The sequence below is a fragment of the Neophocaena asiaeorientalis genome, unplaced genomic scaffold (assembly GCF_003031525.2).
Source record: "Neophocaena asiaeorientalis asiaeorientalis breed wild unplaced genomic scaffold, Neophocaena_asiaeorientalis_V1.1 scaffold844, whole genome shotgun sequence".
Taxonomy (NCBI): Eukaryota; Metazoa; Chordata; class Mammalia; order Artiodactyla; family Phocoenidae; genus Neophocaena; species Neophocaena asiaeorientalis.
In genome coordinates, this window is record NW_020175044.1 from 307,937 (window position 1) to 333,290 (window position 25,354).

The 25,354-nt window shown below is 39.2% G+C and overlaps 1 protein-coding gene across 2 annotated transcripts in view; it reads right to left on the reverse strand.

Moving 5' to 3' along the window:
* The window catches only part of ANKRD44 (ankyrin repeat domain 44), a 307,899-nt gene that overhangs the window by 78,511 nt on the left and 204,034 nt on the right, over positions 1–25,354 (reverse strand). For both annotated transcript variants that reach the window (XM_024763443.1, XM_024763444.1), the window contains 7 exons: positions 20,629–20,743; positions 11,580–11,662; positions 10,333–10,396; positions 8,035–8,103; positions 6,540–6,680; positions 4,830–4,910; positions 1,716–1,827 (listed from right to left, as the gene is read on the reverse strand). In XM_024763443.1, the coding sequence (XP_024619211.1) occupies positions 1,716–1,827; positions 4,830–4,910; positions 6,540–6,680; positions 8,035–8,103; positions 10,333–10,396; positions 11,580–11,662; positions 20,629–20,743 (665 nt within the window). The remainder of the gene's footprint in view (positions 1–1,715; positions 1,828–4,829; positions 4,911–6,539; positions 6,681–8,034; positions 8,104–10,332; positions 10,397–11,579; positions 11,663–20,628; positions 20,744–25,354) is intronic.

A 25,354-nucleotide genomic window follows, 5' to 3' on the forward strand; every position in this document is an offset into this window, starting at 1 on the left:
CGGAGAGAAAGGCCCAAGGAATGTCAGCAATTCGATTCTTCCTACCCACGTGATTGACAAATGAGAGAAGAAGCCTTTGAGATTATGCCAGCCCCGACACTGTAATCTCATAGGGTATTAACCAGAACTGCTCAGCTAAACCACACCTGAACTCCTGATCAGAAACAAGTAAGTGATTAGTGTTGTTTTAAGCCACTAACTTTGAGGGTAATTTGTTATGCAGCCACAGTAACTGGAAGAGGAACCATGATGGAATTAAAACGGGACAGAAAAAAAATGCCACCCCCAAGGTCAAGCAAAGAAATCTTTATCATCCACAAGAACCTCAGGCAAAGCAGACTTGGAAGTCCACAGAAATGATGAAGGTACTTACAATTCACCAATAAATGTCACAAAAATCAATACCAGAATAATCACCTTTTTATTTCCAAACTGGGTGATCTTTATGAACATTTTCCCACATTCATAGTTAAAACAAATATAGTAAGAAAGACCCTAAGTGGAACCATTTGAAAAACCAGCAGCAAGGCCAAAGGTAAAGGGCCTCACTGGGGCATCGAGTCATTTCTATGTAGGCGCTCACACCATTGCTTGCGGGCTCTCTGCCTCATGCCTTTCTCAATAAACTATGCAGTTGATGAAGGGCAAGTGTTTCACCAAACACACCTTCAAATAACTCTGAAAAGTAGGACTTCTCCTTTAAAAGAACAAGGAAAACAGTTGGAGTCCAGTAAGGAAGGTGGCACCTATCACTGGACCAGAGATGGTGAGTTTGGGATACCCCATGTATCCTGGTGAAGCTGAATCAAGGGTGATGCTCAGAAGACAGCAAATGATGGCCTGCAGTCAGGATTCAGCCACAAACCCGTAATTTTTCTTTCTAACCCACCCAGTGTTTTCGAAGCAGGAAATTCCACACAAAAAGTCTAGAGTTGTAGCCTCTCTTGAAACAGTGGAATTCTAGCAAACCTGGGTCTGCAGTACCATCTGGTCTCCATCAGCTGCAGCTGACTAGCTCTTTCTCCCCTCAGACAGAACATGTCCTATTTGCCACAGTCCCCACCACTCCCTATTACCCACACCTGGGCTCACTTCACTTGTTTTTTTATATTCCTGTGCCTGTAGACATTTGAGTTTGCATCTGGTAACCTACACCAAGAGAGGAGTTTCAGACTCCAAATCAAGTGTTTCTTGATCACTAATGGGTTTGAAATTTGGGGTGGTTTAGAAATTCCAGTAAATTCTGCTGTTATACCCTTGCCGATTTCTTTTCCTAAACCACAGATGTGGGACTATAACAAACCCATATGCCTAATGGTTCCGTAAGTCATCTTATGACACTGTTACTGGATATTGGGGTGCTAAGTGTGACTCTGGAAATATATACTAAGCTTATTTGATACATCCAAATTATCTTCAAAATACAAACTGTGTCCACAACAGGGTCTAAAATTCCTAGTCCAAGTTAATGCGGAAAAGAATCAATTGTTAGTCAGCTCTGAGATTAGAATGGGCAGAAATGGAACAAAAAGACCTACATATTGTAAAGGGAAACAGTTTAATAGCTTACCACAGAATATCTTTCCAGGTGAGTTCCCGTGGGGACTGAATTAGGCAGTGAGGGCACATTTGTTGAGAGATTAAGACCAGCATTTTCAGGTTTGGGTGTATGTGTGTTTGTGTGAGAGAGAACAAATCAAGACAAAACAGCTCACCAATTCCAGACATTGTCTGTGGCCATAGGCAGCAGCATAATGTATGCTGTTGTAGCCTTCCTTGTCCCGGATAGATGCATTTGCATCGTGTTGAAGCAGAAACTCTAGACATCTGTAAGTATAAAGACGAGATGTTATTTCAGAAAACATCTCTGGACCAAAAGGGATAATTAATGTAAATGTTCTCTGAAAACATCTCTGGACCAAAAGGGATAATTAATGTAAATGTTCTCTTATTATAAGTGTTCCACAAAGCACTTTGTGAGTTGAAGTGTTTCTTTAAAAATCCTACAGCAATGAGGGTTTATGTACTGGATGTTTTTTGTGTGTTTTCTGCAGCTATCTTTATTTCAACTTAAATTTTTTTGGCCAAGCCACGCAGCATGTGGGATCTTAGTTCCCTGACCAGGGACTGAACCTGCACCCCCTGCAGTGGAAACGCAGAGTCTTAACCACTGGACCACCAGGGAAGTCCCCTCCTTCAGCTTAAAACAGCCATTCTAGAATTCAAGAAAAGCTTTAGGAACTAGAGGGTAATTAAGGTTTTTTTTCCCTTCTCATCTTAAGGTATAGAATCTGCCTGTCATCAAGATTACTGAATAATAAGTTTTAGAGCTCCACGTCCAAAAGACAAGTTCTCAGCATAATAAAGAAGTGGTCAAGATATTGCAATGGGATAAACCTCAAGAGAGGGGTGTTTATTTTTAACCTTGCTACTGGAGACTCTGAGATCAAAAGGTTGGAAAAATAAATAAAATAATAAATATTAAATTTTATAATAATAAAATTTTAAAGATTATTCAAAGTAATAAAAGCCTTTTCTGACACAGTTGTAATTTTTCTGAAAAAAACACCATCTTTGCAATAGGTAAGAGGAAGGGGAGTGGCGCCACCTCCGATGAAGAGCCCCAGACTCCAAGACACAGGTACTCGGGGACGTAATGTGTTCTGTTCAGGGCGTGTTGCAAATGGGACCATCCTGCTGGTCAAAGAGGGAAGAACTAGACAGGGAGCAACGATCCACGATTTCGGTTTTATTTCTGTGACAGTGGGACAAACATGTCCTCTACGAGGCCAGGGTGATTCAATTTCATACTCAAATCAAAACTGTAAGATCCTAAATATAAGCTTGTATATTAAATAAGACCTCCAACAGACAATTTCTATAGTTTACTCAAAAACCTTAAAATGACACTTACCTAAGGCAAAAGGAGTAAATAAAGCACACACATAGAGAGATATGAAAACAGACATTTTAATTTCTAGAAAACCTGATGAAAGAGAAAATTTTTAAACCAAATACCTACATATCACATGATTCATCCATAAAATTCTCTGTAATAAATCAAATTATTATTGGAGTGCTGATGTATCAGGCTGTCTTTGGTGATTTATACCTTAAAAGGAAGTCTTTTCTTATTTTTGTAATTTAATGTCCATGGACTGAATCCTAGGTGTGACTCATTTTAAACTGAATTTGGCTCCTGAAATAAAATCACTCAGTAGGAATAGCATTCTAGTGGACACACAATTCCCAGCTTCTGAAAGGATTATACTCTAAAAATCAGTTGATAAATTTAATATGTAATTTGGAAAGTACTGGGATTACTCCCAAAGAGCTATTTAATGCAGAATACAGCTGAACTATAACTGTCAACAGTACTATTAGAAATAACAACAATACTACAGAACGTGAATATTCTCCACATTGTTCCTAAGGGAAGATGAAATCCAGTCTTAACTGGGAATGCTTGTCTTCTTTACCACCCAGAGCCCTGACTAGTAATTTTGCCACCTAAGCTGCAAAATCAAGAGAGGCGCATTAGGTCAGGGGTGTATTTGGACAAGGGGAGTAGCATTTCATTGCATGAAACAGATCTCCAGCAGGCTGGTCCCTGCCTTCCCCTGCCTCTCCTGCTCCTTCCCTCTCCATCAGATGTAGAGAGGGCTGCTCTGGCCCAGGACAAGCTTGCATTTCACTGGAGAAGGGAGCACTGCTGAGGTGGCTTAAAATTCTACAGTCTTTGAATACCATTATTTTAATTTTGGACTATTAGGGCAAAACCTTTGTTGTTCTGATTTACTCACAGCGGCGTTTCCTGTGCTCACCCCAGGAACAGTCAAAGTTATGTCTCCACAACTTGCACTGGGGCCTCACTTTCTAATCACACCTTTCCACAACGGTCTGGACACGGGAGGAGAGCCCAGTGGGCAGTGGGAAGACCCCAGAGTGGACATGAGCATTCAAGTCAGAGAGAAAGGGGTCCCTCTGACAGCAGGAGAAGAGAATAAGCAAGTTAAGGACTGTGTGTGTGCAGACTCTTAAGAGCACTACATCCACTGAGCCTCACAGGGGCAGGACACAAACTGTGGGCACCAGTTATTCAAGTGTTCATTCATTCAACAAACAGTTACTGATCACCAGCTTCCTACTGGGCACTGCACTGGGCAGAGCACAACCTTCTCACTGCCACTTCCAGTGCACGAAGGGCTCTCAGAGGAGGAAGCATTAGGGGTTCCCACGTTACCCACAGCCCTGGGCGCTGGCAATCACTCCATCACAGTAATAGCTGAATCTCTGTCAGATACCAGAGCAGGGCAGGTGGGATGAGGGGTGACAGAGCAGCTGTCTGCGAGAAGCAAGGAGCTGTTTGTAAGCTGATGGGTGTCTTCTGGGGAGAAGGGGAGAGTACAACTGGTGCATTTCACACCAAAATCTCAAAACATTTATTCATAGAATCTGCTAAATAGTTATCCTCAGGTCACAAAACAAGAGCCTGAGGCCCTCAGAGGAGGCTTAATATGTCCCCTGAGGCATACTACATGGCAGAGTCAGAAACTATATTTAAGGTACCTAGTCCTAAAAACTGCTGACCAATCACAGTGATGGTCATGGCAAAGGTTTCAATTTTAGAATGAGTTCCTTGTGTGAAAACAGCATATTTGAAGGATATATTAAAAGAATAGTTTCTTCTTCAACAAAGGCAAGCCCACATCACTTCTGCAAGAGCCCAAGTGAGACCCCAAAATAGTAAGGCTGGCCCACGCGCAACCCAGAGCAGCAGACAAAGCATCAGTAACTACACCTTGTTCTTAAGCTGAGAAGAAACTTACAATGCAGCTTCCTTTTCTTTCAGCTCTCTGTCTCTTTCAAGTTCTTCGGAATTTTCATGGGCGTTTCCTAAGATAGTCTTACTTCTCAGCATAAGGGAAAGAAAAAAAATTACAATTAGTGGCAAAGTTGCTAATGATTTTGGTGCAGTTTATATCTTAACAATTTCTCCCCCAACTCAAAAGAAGTAAGTGCTACTGATTTTTCATGGAGGATATATACATGGTTCTCCCCAAGGCCATCCAGTAAGTCTATTCTCTCCCAAGGAATCCGACTGAGAACATGACTTTCCTAAAACTTCCACCAAGGTATCAGTGATTAAGACAGCAATCATGCTGCCCACCCTTCCATGAGTATTCTAAACTCCCCATGGAAAGAGGAAGTGACTAGCTTAAACTTCCCTGGCTTCTACAACATTCCTTGCTGCCTCCTTGGCAGTTGAGCATCTCATTTATCCAGGAATAAATGGGTTCCTAAGTAGCCCTTATCTGCCAGAGGAATTCTTCACCATCTAGGATTCCTCTGCCAGCTCTTAACAGATGAAGTATATTTGTCTCCCATTCTATTCCAAGTGAATAGCACAGAGCTTGGCATATAGTAGATGCTCAATAAATGTTTGTTGAATTAATAACATGTGGCCCTGGGATCCTGAGGCTACAACAGTCTTGCCAGTACTATATGAAGGAAAAAAAGCTGTGTTTTCCAAACTGTGGAAACATGGATCATAATCCATTACTGAATTGTGAAATCAATTTAGTGGGTTGAAGTCAGTAGGGTTTTATTAATGAAATAAAAGTATATCAAAATGCATCCCACATAGCAAAAGTAAATATGGTTTTATGAAATCTTTGTTTCCATTCTCCATACATATGTATAAAACATATATATGTGAGTGTGTGTATTGGGTCATGATGTAAAATGTATTGCTTAGTGTGGGTCATTGTCTAATACATTTGAACTCCATTGCTCTACAAGAAAAGGAGTTAGTACTGACCCCGAAGCAACTCCATAGCACAGGGCAGCAAATAACTCAGTAGTTCTCCAAACAGGGTCACTGAAAAGTATTCCTATGAAGGAAGGCCTGGTCCTCAAGTCTTTGAGAACAGTCTCATAAACTGTGGGTACCTCTTCCACCTTTTCCCCCTGAACTGGTTCACTTAATTCTGCTTTCCATTCCTAGCCACCTAGAATCCAAATATGATCAGGGTACCCAACTTTCTGTACTCCAGCTCCTGAAAGAGTATTCATGCCCAGGTTTGAACAACAGTGCCTATTTTAAAATACTGACGCTGCATTTGAAGACTATTAGGATTATGCATAGATGGATATTTTTGACATATGACATATTTATTAGCAAATGTAAGTTTTACAGCAAATGAAGCGTGTAAGTGGTGATGATGAAAACCGCAGTATATGACAAAACAAAGTACGACAGATTTTGAATGAATTGAAAACCTGGGCTTGACAGCTCCACTTGGCATTCAACCCAAAGAACAGAGAGAAGAAGTAATTATGCAGTGACACATACTAATCAAACGTAAAGAAAGCAGACTGGGAAACCCGGGGCTAGGGATGAAGCAACTCTAACTCCTTCAGGTCTGGGTGAGAGGGATTCTTCATTCACACTCTCTGTGAGGCGGTATGAAGAAAACTTAGCAACCTCCCCCCACCTCCGCCACCCTGAGAGGAAACAGAAGTAGGGCTGTTTTTACTTTCTATCCATGTCTGATGCAGCAGCATAGTGCAAAGCGGTGCGGCCCCAGTCATCGGTTTCATTAACGCTGGCCCCTGTGGTCACTAATGTCTCAATACAGTGGAAATGACAATTTGCAGCTGCATAGTGCAGAGGGGTCCTGAAAAACAAACAGCAGTCTATTACTTCATTCAGTCTGCAAAACAGATGCACATCACTACACCAGCACAGACAGCAGTATTCCTAGGGGTGTTGGCTCTCAGTGTGGAGGCCAAGAGACATGCCTTTCTCTGACTTTATGTTACAACGAAGGCTGCAAAGATGGTGGCTTCAGACAAGGCCACCCACCTGTAGGTCTCTCCTTTCTCTCCATTCCTAGTGCCTATCCTCGTTTGGGTCTACATTACTGCTCCTTTGGACTCTTGCAATACCACCCCTTTTGGCCTCCTTTGCCCTAATGCAACTTCCACGTAACCTTTCGTTGGCATCAATGAAGAACTGGATTTTCTAAGGTCCAATACCTACATATAACAAACCTGTACTAAAACCTTCAGTCGGCCCCAGTGAACAAAGCCTTGATTTTTTAGTTTGGAATTGAAGACTTTCCCAAGCTAGCCCTGGTCTATCTTTATAAAGTCTCTCTCTCTCCCCTAAATGTGTCTAATGCTGTTTCCAAACTGAATGACCTGAGGTTTTCTTGATCATGTCCTCACTTCCTCCACCTTTCCTCGTGCTGTTTTCTTCCCTGTACCAGCTAGTATTATGGCATGATTTAGCTATGCATGCAAAGGACAAATAAGGTAAGAAAAGTTCTATGACCCATCCCAATAGCCAAAGGGGCTATAGGTGGCGTGTGTGTGTTTCATGTTTTATTTATTTATTTATTTTAATTGGGGTATAGTCGCTTTACAATGTTGTGTTAGTTTCTGCTGTACAGCGAAGAGAATCATATATATATATCCCTCTTTTTTGGTAGCTTCCCATTTAGGTCACCACAGAGCATTGAGTAGAGTTCCCTGTGCTATACAGCAGGTTCTCATTAGTTATGATTCATGTTTTAAATGTGTCTAAAGATTTATCCCAAAATGAAATGTTCAATAAATACAATAAAGTGCTCCAGATCTTGTGACCAAATTCTGGGTTGGAAGGGCTGAAGTGTTCTACTCTGCTACAGACAGAATTTTCTAAACTATATCCATGTGGGAAATTACATATTTTACAGAAACAAATATATATGCACATATAAAATATGTAATCCTCCACATGGATACAGTTATATATATATATTGGAAGCATCAGAGAAACAACTGGCACTTCTAAACAGAAGCAGGGAGAGGAGATTCTTTCCTTGTGCCTTGTGCCTGCTTTGTTGGTGTAGAAGGGGTTTCCTTCTGAGAATGGAATCTCCCCAGCTAGCTTCGCTGTTTACCATTTCAACATAACACGATTTCCAGATGGACTGCTCCCCACTCCTTTTATTTAGGCACTTGAAGCAGAGTTCCCTGTTTACATACCTCCCACACTTGTCCTTTTTATGGAAATCTGCTCCGCTGCTCTGCAAGAGTTTTATACATTCCACATTACTAGAAAGACAGGGAAAACATCATTAAGATGGTGGAGGTCAACTGCTGGGCTATCTTCAGAAAGAGCTGTTTTCTGCAGAGCGCACGCCCAGATGAAATGAGAGCACTAGCTTTAAATTCTGCTAACACAAAAATAACCTGAACACATTAGAGTAATGCCGTATCGTAAGGATCTAAAGTTCCCACAATTCCTTTTTCAAAGCTAATATATCAATACGTTAGAGAGCTTGATGGAACATTTTCAATTCCATGACTAAAGATTTTAATGATTATTACATGATGAAACCTTTCAGTGATGGTTTTCATCATTTACCCTAAAATTCTCTTTCAAAACCATCAAGAGTTTATGAAACAACCCCTTAAACCTAGAATAATTTCATGTCACCTTTAAACAATAAGCCAGAATGGATGAGCGTTACCTTTTATCACAGCAGAATGAATTCACTATGATAACCATTTTCGACCCAGACTCTCCTTAATGGAAAATAAAACAGCAGCATTTCCCTGTCTTGGTAATCTAGGTAAATGAACGTGCAGAACCAAGGCCAAAAATGATGTAATGGAGCGTAGTGATCTTCCAAAGCTTCTTTGTCATTTGCAGAAGCAATAAATCATGTTTAGTAGAGAGAAAAGAACCCATTGAAGTGAATTTTCCTATTGAAGGGCATATAGCTAAATACTAATCCTAATAGGGGTTTCAGACATGAATCCAGGATGGTTTGTTGCCACTTTTCTGTACAGGTCTGATATTTTTTACAATGGGGGCATAAAAAGAGACACTCATCCATCATTGTTCTAAACTTAGGATGCTAAGAAGTGGCCTAGGATTTATGACTTTATTATCGTTTAAATAAGAAAAATGATCTCATTAATGATAAACGTGAGGAGGGCTCTCCCCACCCCACTTCCACCCTTTATAGCCACCTTTCGCAGAGAACTAGCAACTAGTTTAAGTCATAAAATATTAGAACTTTATGAGGTCATTATGTGTTGGTGTAACATGTCAGCTGATGTAAAGCACCTGTCTCTTTGAGCCAAAGGATCAAAGACAGAGACAGATCCAAGTTGCGTGGCTCAGGAAGTTCATACAATTTGAGGAAATGGGGTGAGGAGAAAGAGGTTCTCTTTAAAAAAATAATAACAAAATTATGAATATAAAACTAGATACAACGGGCTTCCCTGGTGGCGCAGTGGTTGAGAGTCCGCCTGCCAATGCAGGGAACACGGGTTCGTGCCCTGGTCCGGGAGGATCCCACATGCCGTGGAGCGGCTGGGCCCGTGAGCCATGGCCGCTGAGCCTGCACATCCGGAGCCTGTGCTCCACAACGGGAGAGGCCACAACAGTGACAGGCCCGCGTACCGAAAAAAAAAAAACAGAAAAACAAAAAACTAGATACAAGACTTTGGAAGGGAGCCATGCAAATAAAGGGCCCTAAAGCTTCACAGTCAATCCACCTCTGTTAAATAGGTAATACCTTTGGTCATATACAGTTGACACATGGAGAAGCACTGCTGTTCCTTAAGACTAGGAAACTGATTAAGAACCAACACCTTATCCAAACGAGGACATCCAAAGGAAACCATGTTTGGCCAATGTGTGGTCATATATCAACTATATATTGATCAGAGCCTTAATCTAACCACTTATATGAAAAAGAGTATCTGATGAAAAATTCTCTTTACAACTTAAAAAAAAAGGCAAGGATTAATTCACGTTTTGCCTATCCTTTGGGTTTCTTGACCTTTGTTCACATTTAATCATTATAAGGACTTAAAAATCAGTTTTGAAATAAGGACCAAAATGTCTGTAAATGAACATGAATTAACTCAACCCTGGATTCCCCTGATCATCAACCACCTTCCAGCAACGAAAGAGGAAAAACTTAGGAACAGATCTCAAATTATTTTCTTTTGGTGGAAGAGGTACCAAGTAAGTATATATTCTATAGGCTAAAGACCTACAATTTAAAATAAGAAAAAAAAAAAGAGTGAGAGAAGAGAAAACAAAAGAAAAAATATTTTCTATATGAGATGGGCTAACATGTTTTCTTTGGAAAAACAAACACACGAGTAATCTGGAAATTCAACATAGTGATATTTGGTATTGGTAGAAAGAGTTCTTACCCGTCTTACTAAAGAAGTTGCCTTTGATCCACAGACAACTTAAGTCAGTTAAGATGAATTAGTAATTCATTCATAAGATAACAACTAAAATTGTTAACTACTCACCCTCCTGCAGCAGCAGCGTGAAGGCACGTTCTTCCAAATTTATCTGGGGTGTCTATTTCAAAGCCTGCAGACAGCACGTGCTCATTACTAAACAAGGATACTATGCTATACTTTTGTCCTAGTTAAACCACAAGAAACATTGCAGAGACAGAAAAATCAGTTAGTAGAAAAACCAGAACGCAAGCCACTGTAGTCAGAAAGAGGTTGTCATGGAAACGATCGGTAACTGCTCAAGCTTGGCAATTTTATAGGAAGAACCGTGAAGTCAAGAAGAATTTATTTTCACATTCAGCCCTGGATGAGCTACAGCCCCATATTTCAATCCCAGGAAAGAAATTTATGAAACCAGTTTGAGATAAGTAGGGCAATAGACAGGCAGACAGAACACATGGAGAAAACATGGAAGGCAAAGGAGTAATCGTAGCATGCTAGAAGAGATATTTTCTTAAGTGTATTATTAGCTTTCAGTTGGTTTAAGATTTGGGAAACGTGCTTTCATGCAGGGGTTATTGTTAAACATGCCAAAAGCAGTGAAAGCAGAATCAATCATAAGTAAAGAACTTAAAGGAAAAAAAAAAAAAACGCCTCTGGGATATCTGTTGAATGAATTCTTAAGCAATCTTTGCCTTGCAGACCTCTATCACTTTTGAAAGCCAGGAACTTCTAAATACATGGAGGTTGGCAGAAGCAGTGATAAGAAAGATTAGCAAAGCTCCAAACCAGAAAGAATTTCTTGGTTCCAAATAGACCCGCATTAAAGAAATAAAAATGAAACCTAGCTGGAGGGGTATCAACCACAGCAATTTTTCAGAGCTCAAGGAGTGGGATGGCAATTTGACATTTTCTACCATTAAAACATAGGGGATTCGGCCTTTTCCCTTTGTTGAAATATATGAAATGTTATGCCACCAATTTAATCCTCAAAGATGTTTTCTCCTTCTATGAGAAACTTCCTGTAAGCTATGGCCATCCCTGCCTGCCTCTCACTCTGGATCACATGAGCTTTAACTTGATAAACAGACAAGACTCTCATTCTGGGGCAGGAATACTGACATTCAAACAGCTTCAACACCATGAGCCGCTGGGAGCTGTCACATGCATTTAGCTGTGGACACAGCTCATCCTGCCAAGTCGGGTCATGGATGACATGAAACACAGGCAGCCGCTCATGCTGACCAGACACCTGAAGCCACACGGCTCATTTACAGGACATGTTAAGCCTGATCTGTGGTAATGGAGTTACTTACCCGATGACAGTAACTTTCTGCAGCAGTCAGAGTGAGCATTGAGGGCAGCTAAATGTAAGGGGAACATGCTATGGATTCCACACCTGAGGAGGAAAAAAACAGAGGAGCTCACGGTAACAGATCTCAGGATACCCGCAGAAGGGGGATGATCTTTCTGTAAGTTCTCTGATGAAAATTAAACCCATGAGACCTTGCTTAGGGACTCTTGGCTGAAATAATTAAGCAATCATTTCTATCTTAAAATAATAAAATCCTGGACCTAAACCACAACGAAAAGCCCGTAACAATAGAAATAGATATTTTTAAGAAAACATTTCACATAAACAGTGACTCTAAGCACTTAAAATTAATTTCTTTTTCTTTCAGCTTAGCAATTTTGTCCCATTCACTCACTCATTCATTCATCTGTTTAACACTTTATAAGCACCGGATACCATGCTAAGTGGAGAAAACATGAAACTGACAAACCCTTGACTTTGAAAAGCAACCTGTTCTATTCCTTGAGTTGATAAGCAAATATTTATTATTGGCCTATTATGTACCAAGCACTTTGCTAAGAGTTAATAATGGCTGTATTACTGGAAATAAAATTTTGGATGAGAATTAAAACTCATTCTTTATATTCTTCCTCATTCTTTATATACATGTATACACAAATATTTAATATGTATAAATATTCACCTTCAGCAAGTGAAACTTCATCTTCCTAATAGCCTTTTATTTTGCACATTAACCCACACAAGAATAACAGTCACAAAATAGTTAATAGCTATCTTGCATATATTTCATAAATCTAGCATATTTTCCCTAACAGCATTACAGAAAGAATCCACTTCTTAGACTGACCCCTGCCATAACACAGTCCCTGGAACAACCCCCTGAGAGACAGGCAGCTTTCTGATGGCAGTGCTTTGGGCCTTAGAATTAAATCTTCCTCCTCCTGCCCATCCCCTCTCCCCAAACAAGGACCCAAAGTCAAAGTCGTGAGCTGAATTGTAGTTCAAATCAAACAGCACCATCAGGAGGTTCCTGTGTACTTAGAAGCGTGTTAGTGATCCCTTCTCATAACATCTCATTTTATTCAAATAATATATTTCAGATTTTGTAAATCCTCTGCATAACACAAGGAATATGAGACTATTTATATTTACACCTGCAGCATGAATCATCTAAGTTTCTTCCCTAGCACAAAGTGGCCCGTTTCCAGATTCTATCCTGAGTGAAAAACTACATGTGATTTGAATTTGTTAAGCTTGAGACACATGAATTTTATTTGCTATCTCGAAAGTTATTATGATGTGCGTGAGTATGTGAAAGTATATACATGTTCACAGATCATGGTATTCAGTGTTCTACAAAATTCGAGTCTGCTAGCAATTAACCGCCTCTCTCTTTGCATGAAAACTTCCTTTTATTTGTTGGTGTTTTTGTTCAGTCTTCCCTCTGTTCGTTTTCTTTTCCCTATATGGAGATTTCCAACCCAGTGTATATAATAGCTGGCATCCATCAAGAGATGCAATTTGCCCGTCTTCCGGGTAGTGTCACGGGGAGGAGAACTGCTTGTAATTGCCTCTCTTGTCATTTACAAAAAAAAAAATAATTCTGAAAAGCAATCGCATCAGTGACAACCTTGATGCTCGTGAAAAGGAAGAGAGAATTGGGGGATGGGAGAGAAGCTTTTTATTCGCGCTGCTATTTATACTGTTCCCTCCCTATGCCAATGAAACACACTAATTTTTTTTGATGTATAACATGTTTTAAAAGCTCTTTACTAAATGGAACTTTAAGCTAATGGGATTTTACCTAACCATTTTATTTGTTTGGGGGAGTTAAGGTAAAAATCTTTGATTAAATATTTCTGGACATTTGCAAGAAGAAAATGGATAGACTATTTTCTAGGATGGTTGTGAGTTCCTGTAAGAACATGCCTAAAACAAGGAGGGGATTTGGCAAGATTTCTTTGAGTCTTCCTCATTCTTTATATACATGTATACACAAATATTTAATATGTATAAAAATATAAATACTTCTAGTATTTTAAATATTTTAATATTTTCTATATACATACACATACAAACATAGACACAATATTTATGATATAGTTTATATAGGTACATAAAATATACAACTTTATATTAAATAATACAAGCAAATGAATTAAAGAGTATCAAACTCTATAATAAAACAATCAAGAAAAACATAAAGTATGAGATATTTTAACAGCCTCAGTATAACATATTTCATAAACTTCATTATTAACACTTCTAACCAACCTTACCATTTAATACCATTGTCTTTAGGTAATTTGTCACACTCTACATTAGCTAATAATTTCATTTTTTTCTGCTGCTGCTTATAAACCTGAGAAGGTAAGGGAGGCAGAACTCTAAAAGGCCTAACAAAAATTCTCTTTGATATATATTTTTTATTCCATAGTTAATAAAAAGTCACTACCTCAATGCAGGTTTTGAAACATATTAATTGAGACTCAAGTACTATTGGCATTTGAACTTGAATATGATGCTCTGGTTCAAAGAGAAAAACTAAGTATCAGGCCGAGATGGGAAAGAAAGTAAAAGTAGAATTCAGAATCTCTGAATCACTGCAGAAATGATTCATGCGTTTCAAAATAAAATTTCTCCTTTGTTGTTATAAAATAAGACTGCTTATAAAGAAAGGATCTTAAAACCTTTAGCAGGAAACTTAGGATTTGGCTGTCTCAGTCCAATAAGAAGCATTGCTCTGATTTCATCAGGTCTACATCAAGGAAGATCAAGAAATAAAGATGTCAGATAATACTAAACCCAACAATGCATAAATTACAGGAAAGGGAAGACCAATTCCAGTTAATTTGCTACGTTATTTGAGCAATCATAAAATTAATGGAACGTGTTTGTATTAGCTATTTCTAATTTAGCTGTTAGCTGGCATCTCCTACCCAGTTATCTCGGAATAAATGAGGTCAGAACAAATTGTAGAGAGCCATCAGAGGTGAGGAATGGGTTTTTGCACCATTAGAATATCAGTTTTTTTAAGTTTTCCCCTTGGCATCAGGGGACATGGCTATCCCTTTCCATATCCAGGCTTTTCTAGAGCCTTCCCTTAGGCCATATGGTAAAAAACACTGTGGTTAAGGTGATGGGGTCAGAACCTTTGGGTTTCAGTTCTAGCTTTGCCATGTGCTAGCTATTTGATCTTTGGCAAATACATAATGGTTCCCTCACATGGAAAATAAAGATAATAACAGTGTCAATCTTATAGAACAATTGTAAGGACTAATTGAGATAATGTGCATAAAGTGCTAAATAGAACATCTGACCCACAATTAAGCCTTCACCATACATGTTAGTGGTGTTTTTGCCCTTGCAATTATTATTAGCTTAGTTGAATAACCAGCAGTCTGTGAGTTTTGAAGTGGTAATCAGGTTGTACTTCCTTAAAATCAGGTGTGTGATTCCTTAAAACCCAAGAATGAAGTGTGATCAACTAGCATTTCTGTTCTCTCTATATATTTCAAAATGCTTTACAATACTTATCTCTCAACTCTCCCAGGGAAGGTGGGATTGGTTTAGCTTTGCCCACCAAGTGGGCGAGACAAAAAATTTGATGATTTTCGATCATCAAATGATTTTATGATTCTTACTCAACTGATCACACCAAACCCTAAAACAAACTTATTAATTTTATCTATGCCATTCCAAGTATTTATCACACACCCTTAAGTTATAGGCACTTGGGATAACTGACAACAATGAGGCCTGGTCCTTGCTGTTTACGGCCTACAGACATTTTCAGTGGTTCCTTCTGTATCAAGTCCAAACACTCTAACGTGGCTTACAAGGCCCTTTCTGGATCTGACTGTTGCTTAATCTCTGTGACCTTCTGTCCATTCCTCCTGGAAGAGCCAGGCTCTGCCCAGCCCTAGGTTTTCACATGCAGGGCCCCCCTGAAACTCTTCCAATTCTCTCCTGCTTCTCCCAGTGTTTCTCAAACTAGTCAGTGCATCTCTGAGGGTTGCTGGAAATATCTTAGGGCTTTTATGAGGTCTCTGTGGCAATTTTTTTTTTTTTTTTGCAGTATGCAGGCCTCTCACTGTTGTGGCCTCTCCCGTTGCGGAGCACAGGCTCCAGATGCGCAGGCTCAGCGGCCATGGCTCACGGGCCCAGCCGCTCTGTGGCATGTGGGATCTTCCCAGACCGGGTCACGAACCCCCATCCCCTGCATCAGCAGGCGGACTCTCAACCACTGCGCCACCAGGGAAGCCCTCTGTGGCAATTTTTAAATTGTCTTTTCCTTTTGATGGTAATCTAAAACAGCTGGCATCAAAGCATATTTCAGCTCATCTGAAGGACCACCATATCATCACACACCTCTGTCAAATTTCAGCGCCCACATTTGTACTTAGGATCACAGCTGTGCTGGTAGTCCGACTTTAATTGCCAGGGGCTAATGAGAAAAGAAGGTGGACTTAATAGAAAATGAAATGTCTGAGTCTAGGGAGGGCCAATGATAATGTAGCACACTGAGCCTCCTGGATGCGCGGAATTTGGCAGTAGTCTGAGTAAAGATCTCTGCGCCATATGACGGGCCCACTGCCCACCACTTTAAGTCACTGCAAAACCTCCACTCCCATGGTGTGTTCTGGATCCTAAAGACTCAGCACCTTAGCCACCAGGACCATAATCCCATGCAAAATGTGAAATATCACATCATCCACTACAAAGAAGGGCAGCAAGCCTCGTGCCCAGGATCCAGACAGCCGAGGATGGAGTCCCATTTCCGCCCACTAGTTCTGTGACCTCAGGTAGGTAACTGAACCTCTCTGTGCCGCCTTTGCTTCACCTGTAAGATGGGCATAATCATAGCACTTACCCCATGGGGTTGTCGTGACAGTTAAATGTAACCTCTCAGAGTGGGGCGTAGCATAGGTAAGCACTCATGAGTGTTTGTTACTATTGTTGTCCCGTGCAGTTAATGTGAACAGTGGTGGTTTCTGCTTGCATGTATTTTGTAATTTTTTTTGATTTATTGCTATATTAGAGTCAAAAGCCTAAGGACTTTCTATCTAGTCTTATATTTATACATATTCAAACATTATAATAAAAATAATCTAAGTTGATGCTTGGGATCTGAAAGACTTTCAATGACATAACTAATCACTACTTGTCCTACAGGTTAACATCCCTCTTCCTGGAAGCTTTGCTGGCCCTGATGTCTCCCAGATATGTTTTCCTGTATCCCAGTGGCACCTGGCGACTGTTCTGGCATCACACTTAGCATGTGTGATTGTCATTGCCTGTTTACTTCTTTCCCCCACCTCCGTAGGCTATCAATTCCTTGGCAGGGAGCTCTGTGACCCCAGAACCTGACACAGTGGGTGACACTTAACAAGCTATCAACAGATATCTAGCGAATATAAGAATGTCAGAACCAGTTACCTGTAAAACTACAATACTGCTAATTCTGCTGCAATTGAGGCAGAAAAAGCAGTGAGAGCATAATTGGTAAGATGGAAGACAAATTAAAATCCTAGAGACAAGCACCCCAAACCTAACAAAGTTAAAGAAGAAAAAACCCAATGGCTCTGATACCACGTAAAGTTGCGTAAGCACCGAGTCACGCTGCAGAAACTTCTCTGACTTAAAGTTCAGAGAAGCAAAAAGAATAACAAAGAACATTCAATCAAGGCCTGAGAATAAGATGCAAATAAGTTCATCAGAAAGTAATGACCATAAAACTTGTCATAAAGAGATCTTTAAAAATACATTGGCCATATTGTTTATGAATGAAAATGGGTTATTTTCATAAATGCTCTTTGTTCACTTATTTACAGAAGGAAAGGCCTGCTTTTCTCCTCTTTAAGGAGCTCTCCTACATAAATCTACAAGGAGCCCAGAAAACAGTGACTTTCTGGGGAGTCTAGCAAATTTAATCTTCTCCAACTCTCCTCCCCCTCACTTGGATATTTTTTCCTTAGATGACTTCCCTTTCCACACACTATACACACTCAGACACACACACACACACACACAATTGCCGCTTTAATGAACCACTGTTACTGAAGGGAGCATGCCTTAACCCCAGATAACACTGTGACAGAAGAAAGCATACATATGTGGCTCTTTGAGTCTGGGACAATGTTTCCCTTGTCATTGTCCCCAGGACACAGCATCGTCAATGGAAGGAAAGGCTACTTGAACAACAATGTCATTCCTAAGGCATTTTTGCCACAAAGTTTGTAGTCACATAAATTGAAGGGAAAATAATTACGAGGAAATAGACTTTGTGTTTATTGAGTTAAATGTGTTTTTTCAGACATTTCACATAAGTATTGGGCCCAGTTGATCTCTATCCCTCAAACGAGTTCAAATCTGAAAGAAAATCAGAAATTCGTGGTTCTTTGGCTAAAACTCCCCAAATAACCCAGAGTTGAAAGAAAAACATCACTGAAAATATTAACATACCATAGGTGAAGCTGGTTTGTGCCTAATATTTTATTTCTGCTTAACTGACACTGAGCATTTAACATCTCTGGCTTTGGGTAGCCATGGCCTGCATGGGAACGCTAGAATCTGATGAAAGCCTCCTGAATCCTAGTACACGGCTCTTTCCAGGAAACCAAGCTGCTTCTTTTTTTTCAAGGTTTTTTTTTTTTCTTTTTTAATGTGGACCATTTTTAAAGTCTTTACTGAATTTGTTACAATACTGCTTCTGTTTTATGTTTTGGGTTTGTGGCCACGAGCCATGTGGGATCTTAGCTCCCCGACCAGGGATCGAACCCGCACCCCCCGCGTTGGAAGGCAAAGTCTTAACCACTGGACCACCAGGGAGGTCCCGAACTGCTTCTTTTGATTTGCAACCTCCCAGTCAAAAAGGTCCATTGGCTTGAAGCAGATTCCTTTCTCTTCTGAGACAACCCACTGTTCTTGCTATTTGTCAGTATGCCCCCTCCTCTGTCCACCCTCAGTCTTGTCCTTAGCCCGAGCCCTCATCTTTTCTTCTCTGGACATTTGCAAGAGGCTGCAAAGTGTTTCTAGCCTGGACCACCTCCAATCTGTCTGGACTGCTATGAGAGCGATCTTTCTTACACACAAATGGGAGCTTTAGACACAACCTACCCTACACCCACTTATAATTCTTTAACAGCTTCCGAATGCCTCAGAATGCAATCTAACTCCTTAGCAAGACATTCGAGGTCCTCTGAAATGTGGTTCTTCCTACCTTTCCACCTCATCTCTTTCCACTCCCCCCTAACATGTTAGATAACCCGGCCTTGTGAATCTGCTTTCAACATATTCACATGTTTGTGCCTTTGTAAATACTGTTCCCTCTTCCTGGAATGTCTTTCTTTGCTTCCCCTTCTATCTTTTTTATCTCACACAATTCTGTCCACCTGGCAAACTCCTATCCATCCTTCTTCTTGATGAAATGTCACCTCTTCTGCGGAACCTAGAGATAGTCAGTGTTGCCCTATCCAAACCTCCATCATAACACATCTCATGATGCTGCAGTCACATTTGCCCTTGATCTTATCTCCACCACTGGACTGGGAGCCCCAAGGGCCAGTGGAACCCACCATGCCCTCCCTGGACCATTTAAACTTTGGCTCATTCTCCACCAAGATTTCCAATTCTGTTGCACAACCCTTGACAAATAAATTAGAATTCCTAATGTAACACTGCCCTCATATTTTGCCTTTCCTAAAGATTCAGTTATTGTTACCCCCAGTCTCTATAATAAGGCCAAACTATTTAAGCATTTAAGGCCCTCTTTAATTTGGTTCTCCTGCCTATTATGAAGTAATAAAGCCATAGGCAACATTTATTGATAGCTTACTATGTGCCAGGCACTGTTCAAAGAGCTTTTAACGTGGATTATCTTATTGAATAAACCTTCGCAGATGTATTTACATAACTCATACTCACACTGATCTTAACATATACCAGAGAATTTTAATGGTGATTAAGTCCTTTAATCTTCAATAACAAACCTATGGTAGGTACTACTATTACTCCCATTTTTCAAATGAGGAAATCAAAGCACAGACAGATTGAGCAACAGGCTCAAGGTCACACAGCTCACAAGTGAGGCAGCTTGGACTGGAGCCCGGCTAGTGCCCAAGAAAGCCTGGGCCCCCGCACCGATATAACAGTGCCTCTGGGCAGAGCATGGCACTGTCACAGGCCTGCCAGACCAAGCTCCTCCCGGAGCTGGGTCTGTTCCTGCTTTCCTCCCTGCCTGGGATGTCTGCCACTCTCTGCTCTACTCACATAATTCTTATCCTTCAAAGCCTACCTAAAACTCACCTTTTCCTTGAAAACTGTGGCCACCTTTGAGCTCTATCCTTCCTGTCTACACTCCGTGGCATACACTGTCTACACCAAACATTTTGCCATTAAAGTCCTGTTTCATTTTGAACTTTATTAGATACGATCTTGCATGGTTCTTTGTCTTAAGTGGGCCTTGGGCCTCCAACAAAATTATGAGCTCCTGGAAGGTACCAACCAGTTAACTTACTTCTGAAATTTCCCACAGCACCTAACATTGCAACAGACTCATATAGATGCGTTATATATTCTTGTTGAATTAAAGTACAAAATGAAGCCAGGTCCCCCCTTCCCAGTGTAGCAGATTTACTCAATTGCCACTGTATAAGCGTATCATTAATGTGGGCCATTAATACATGCAAACCAGCACCCTGAATAAATTCTGAGTTTGCCCAATTATGCCTTATTTTTCCTGCTTAACTAACACTGCACATTGGAAAAAACAGAAGAATATTAAAAAGCAGAGTTTGGAATAAAGTCCAAGTTTCCTTAATTAAAACCACTGAAATAGGTCTCTTTCTGATACAGCTGAAAAATAAAACCGGTTCTTCTTGGCAACTGTCATTAAGTCACTTAATTTAGTTCAAATTTAATCTGTGTTTAGCATAATGGTGAAGATCTACTTAACCTGGATAAATGGAACTATCTACGGCATGGCAGAATCCCTTTGGCAGTATTCCCACATGTGGAAATTATTCCACCATATTTTTGCAGTAACCTACTTGGCTGTGTCAGCTCCACTGGTTATTAAGGTGTTAATCAAAAGTTCATGACCGTATCTTGCAGCCACATGGAGAGGAGTGTTGCCATCCTTATCCACACAGTCAATTTCACCTCCTGAAAAAGACGTTTTAATACAGAATTACATAAGGATTCAGGTTGACGCAGATGCTACATTTTATGCTAGTCACTCACATTACCAAGTGTTGGTATCGTTTCTACTCTATGCATCTCTGCTCTCAAGGACAAGAATGCTTTTTAAGGGGACAAGTTACCATCTGAGGTAGTAGTATTATTAAATCTGCATGGAGGGAAGTCTATTAGAAATGCTTTTAGCTAGAAACAATAAATGCTAGAAAGGGTGTGGTGAAAAGGGAACCCTCTCCTACCCTCTCCTGGTGGGAATGTAAATTGATACAACCACTCTGGAAAATAGTATGGAGGTTCCTTAAAAAACTAAAAATAGAACTACCATATGACCCAGCAATCCCACTACTGGGCACGTACCCTGAGAAAATCATAATTCAAAAAGAGACATGCACCACAATGTTCATTGCAGCCCTATTTACAATAGCCAGGACATGGAAGCAACCTAAGTGTCCATCGACAGATGAATGGATAAAGAAGATGTGGCACGTATAGACAATGGAATATTACTCAGCCATAAAAAGAAATGAAATTGAGTTATTTGTAGTGAGGTGGATGGACCTAGAGTCTGTCATACAGAGTGAAGTAAGTCAGAAAGAGAAAAACAAATACTGTATGCTAACACATATACATGGAATCTAAAAAAAAAATGGTACTGATGAACCTAGTTGCAGGGCAGGAATAAAGAGGTAGACATAGAGAATGGACTTGATGACATGGGGTGGGAGGGCTAAGTGAGAGTAGCATGGACATATATACACTACCGAATATAAAATAGTTGGCTGGTGGGAAGCAGCTGCATAGCACAGGGAGATCAGCTTCGTGCTTTGTGACCACCTAGAGGAGTGGGATAGGGAGGGTGGGAGGGAGGCTCAAGAGGGAGGGGATATGGGGACATGCGTATGCATATGGCTGATTTGCTTTGCTGTGCAACAGAAACTAACATGGTATTGTGAAGCTATTATACCCCAATAAAGATCTATTAAAAAAAAAGATACATGCAACAACAACAACAAAAAGAAATGCTTTTAAAAGACCTTTCCACACAAAAAAAATTAAAAATCAAAAATAAAACCTTTCCACATTGTCTTATTTAAGGTTCTAAAATCTTACAACCAGATTCCCTCTGAATAAATAATGTAATCAAATTCCACAAAATGTAACTCTGAAGACACATTCAATTTTACTTTTACTTGCTTAATTAAAGACCTATGTAAATAAACCTTATGCTAAAACATAAGAACCAGAAGGAATAGAGTGTTCAGGAAAAGATTTTATGTAGTTTGATTATCTAAATGCTGATGAGTAAAAGCATCAACCATAAACTGAAAAATCTGTATTTATTAAACTATAACATTAACCATCACTTTAGTAACACAGTAAACATCTTATTTTATTTTGCCTTCTTTTTCCCCTAATTTTTATTTTACTACATTTCTTTCTTTCCCTCACCTTTTCATATATATATGAAAAGTTATATATAATATATAATATGAAAGATAAGTAGTCTATTCATTCATTTGAAGAACCATTTAGAAATAAGTCAGACATCATGACATTTCACCCCTAAGAACAAAGACAGTCTCCCACATAATTTCATCATCATATCCAAGAAATATAACACTGATACCATAATTTTACATAATATAAGTGCATATTCCAATTTCTCCAATTGTTCCCCCAAATGTGCTTTATAACTGTTTTTTTTTAAAATCCAGGATCCAATCAAAGATTCTGATAGCATTTGGTTGTCATGTCTCTTTAGTTTCCTTTCATCTAAAACAATCCTCCTGCCTTTTATGTATTTATATATTTATCTCCCATGTCATTGATATTTTTGGAGACCATGCCAGGAGTCATGTAGGATATACTGCATTCTGGAATTGTCTGATTATTTCCTCATTACTAGATTCAGCCTAAACATTTTGGCAAGAATACCCCAGAGTTGAATTGCACTTCCCATCACATCTCCACAGCACACACATAAGGTCGTTTTTCCATTACTGGGTGATGCAACTTTTGATTACTTGCAATAGGTACAGAGTGTCAGTTTGGGAACATGAAAAAGTAAGTTCTGGAGGTGGGTAGTGGTGATGGCCGCACAACAATGTGAATGTACTTATTAGTGCCACTTAAATGTAGTTTAAATGATAAATTTTTTTGTACCACAATAAAAAAAAAAAGGCTTGATTATCAGTAAGAAAATATCAGTAAGCTGATATTTTAAAACTAAAATACATAATTTTAAGCTACTAATACTATAATGTTTAGTTTGTATATCTGAACTATACGTACACATTTATGTCTTCCAGAATAAGAAATACAAGAGATGCCGGCCAGCACTCTCCACTGTACAAATGTCTTTTCCCCTTTTGTAATTAACAAGGAATTTGTGGGTGATACTTCCTGACTGTGCAAATACTCTATTTCCCAACAAAGTTTCCTATAATGATTTTAGCATATACAGCGAGTACTTCGTTCAAAAGTTATCTGAATTCTTTATCCTGTGTGCTTATATTATCAATTTGATACACAGGTTCATTGGATTTTGTTTTCAAAATGTTTACCAGCTTTGATTTAATTTTATTTTATTATTATGTAACACACGTTTCAAAAGTCAAAAATTCTACACTTTTAAAAAGTCCCACTCTCATTTCTATCCCTTTCACTTCACCCTCAACCACTTCCTACAGTAATTAATCACTTTCTTTAGTTTTGGTTTATGCTTTCTGTGTTTCTCTTTGCAAAAACAAGCACAATAGAATCTTTTATACCATGCTTTTTTTGTTGTTTTTCACTTAACAACATACCCTCGAATTCACTCCTAGAGATCCCTTCTTGGAAATCTTCCTCATTTTTGTACAGCTTAATTATCTTTCATTGCATGGATGTATTAGTTAAGTACACCAGTCGGGTATGGATGAGCATCTAGGTGGTAAAAATCATTTTGCTAATATCAGGAATGTTGTAGTGAATAACCTCATTTTGCAAGCGTTTTGTATTTGTTGGGTCTATCTTCAGAATAAATTCCTAGAAAGGGGATTTCTAGGTTACAGAAATGAGTATGTGGTTTTGTTAGATTTTGCCACGTTTCCCTCTTTAGGTGCTGTGCAATTTTGCACTCACACAAGCAATGTATGAGAGTGCCTTTTCTCCTCCCCAGCCTTGTCAAGCTTTTGAATACATACCACGTAATGAGTGAGAACTGGTATCTCACTGTAGCCTTTTCATTTCTCTTGTTAAGGAAGTTGAGAATCTTTTAATATATTAAAGGGCCATTTGTTTACCTTTTTCTATGAACCATTTTTTCATGACTTCTGCCCATTTTTCTAAGAGTGTGTGTGTGTGTGTGTGTGTGTTTGTGTGTGTTTGTGTGTGAGAGAGATCTTTTATTCCTTAATTTTTAAAGGTTCTTAAAATATCTGGGAGATTGCCCATTTATCAGTAATACATGTTGCAAATATTTTTGGCCTAGATTTTCATTTGTCTTTGGTGTTCTACACTGAAAAAAATTCTTTTTTGTAATTTATGTCTTTTATTGTATTTAGATTTTGCATTGTAGTTAAAAAGGCTTTCCCCACATCCTAGCAATAAGGAAACTGACATATGTGAAAATATTTGCTACATGCATTAGTGATAATTGGGTAAGCTTCCAAGTAGTTCAAGAGTCCTTGAAAATCATGAAATAAGGAGAAATCAAGGAGAGGGAGGAATGGGGAGTGACTGCTAACTGGGATAAAGATTTTGGAGGGGTGTGGTGAAAATGTTCTGGAATTACATAATGGTGATGGTTGTAAAGCCTTGTGAAAATACTGAAATCCACTGAACTGTACACTTTAAAATGGTGACTTTTACAGTATATGAATTACACCCCAGTCAAAAAGGAAGGGCCTGAAGAAAGTAGGAAAAGGGGAGGGAGTAAAGGACAGGGAAGCACACCAAGGAGAAAAATCACATAGTGTGTACTCTTGCTTATGTAAGCCCACACGCACTTATGCTTTTAATAAAAGAAAGCACCTAGGATATTGGGGCACCGGATATAAATTATTCTAAGGTTTTATTTCCTGACTATCCTGTTCATAAACAAATCTCTGCATCATTATGGAAAGCAGTAAGTTATTGAATTGTCAGCTCATGCTCTTAGATATCAGGTACTTTAGAATAGGTCAAATCTTAAGCTTTACTCCCATCATCAATTATATTGGACTAAAGTAAGCTGATATTTTAAAACTAAAATAGATAATTTTAAGATACTAATACTATAATGTTTAGTTTGTATATCTAAACTACACATACACATTTATATATTCCAGAATAAGAAATACAAAATCCTGAGAAATGCAAATGTTATATAAATGGCTTAGATCAATCTAAAAAGATATTAAGCATTTACTTTAAATAATATTTATTACCGAGAAAGTAATTTTCTCACTGTAGAAAATTTAGAAGATGCAGTAAAATACAAAGAAGAAAACAGAAGTCATCTATAAATTCACTGATTATCCGAGATAATCAGTATTAATACTCTGGATATATTCTTCCAGTTGTTTGTATGTGTGTGTGCATGTGTGTGTGAAGACA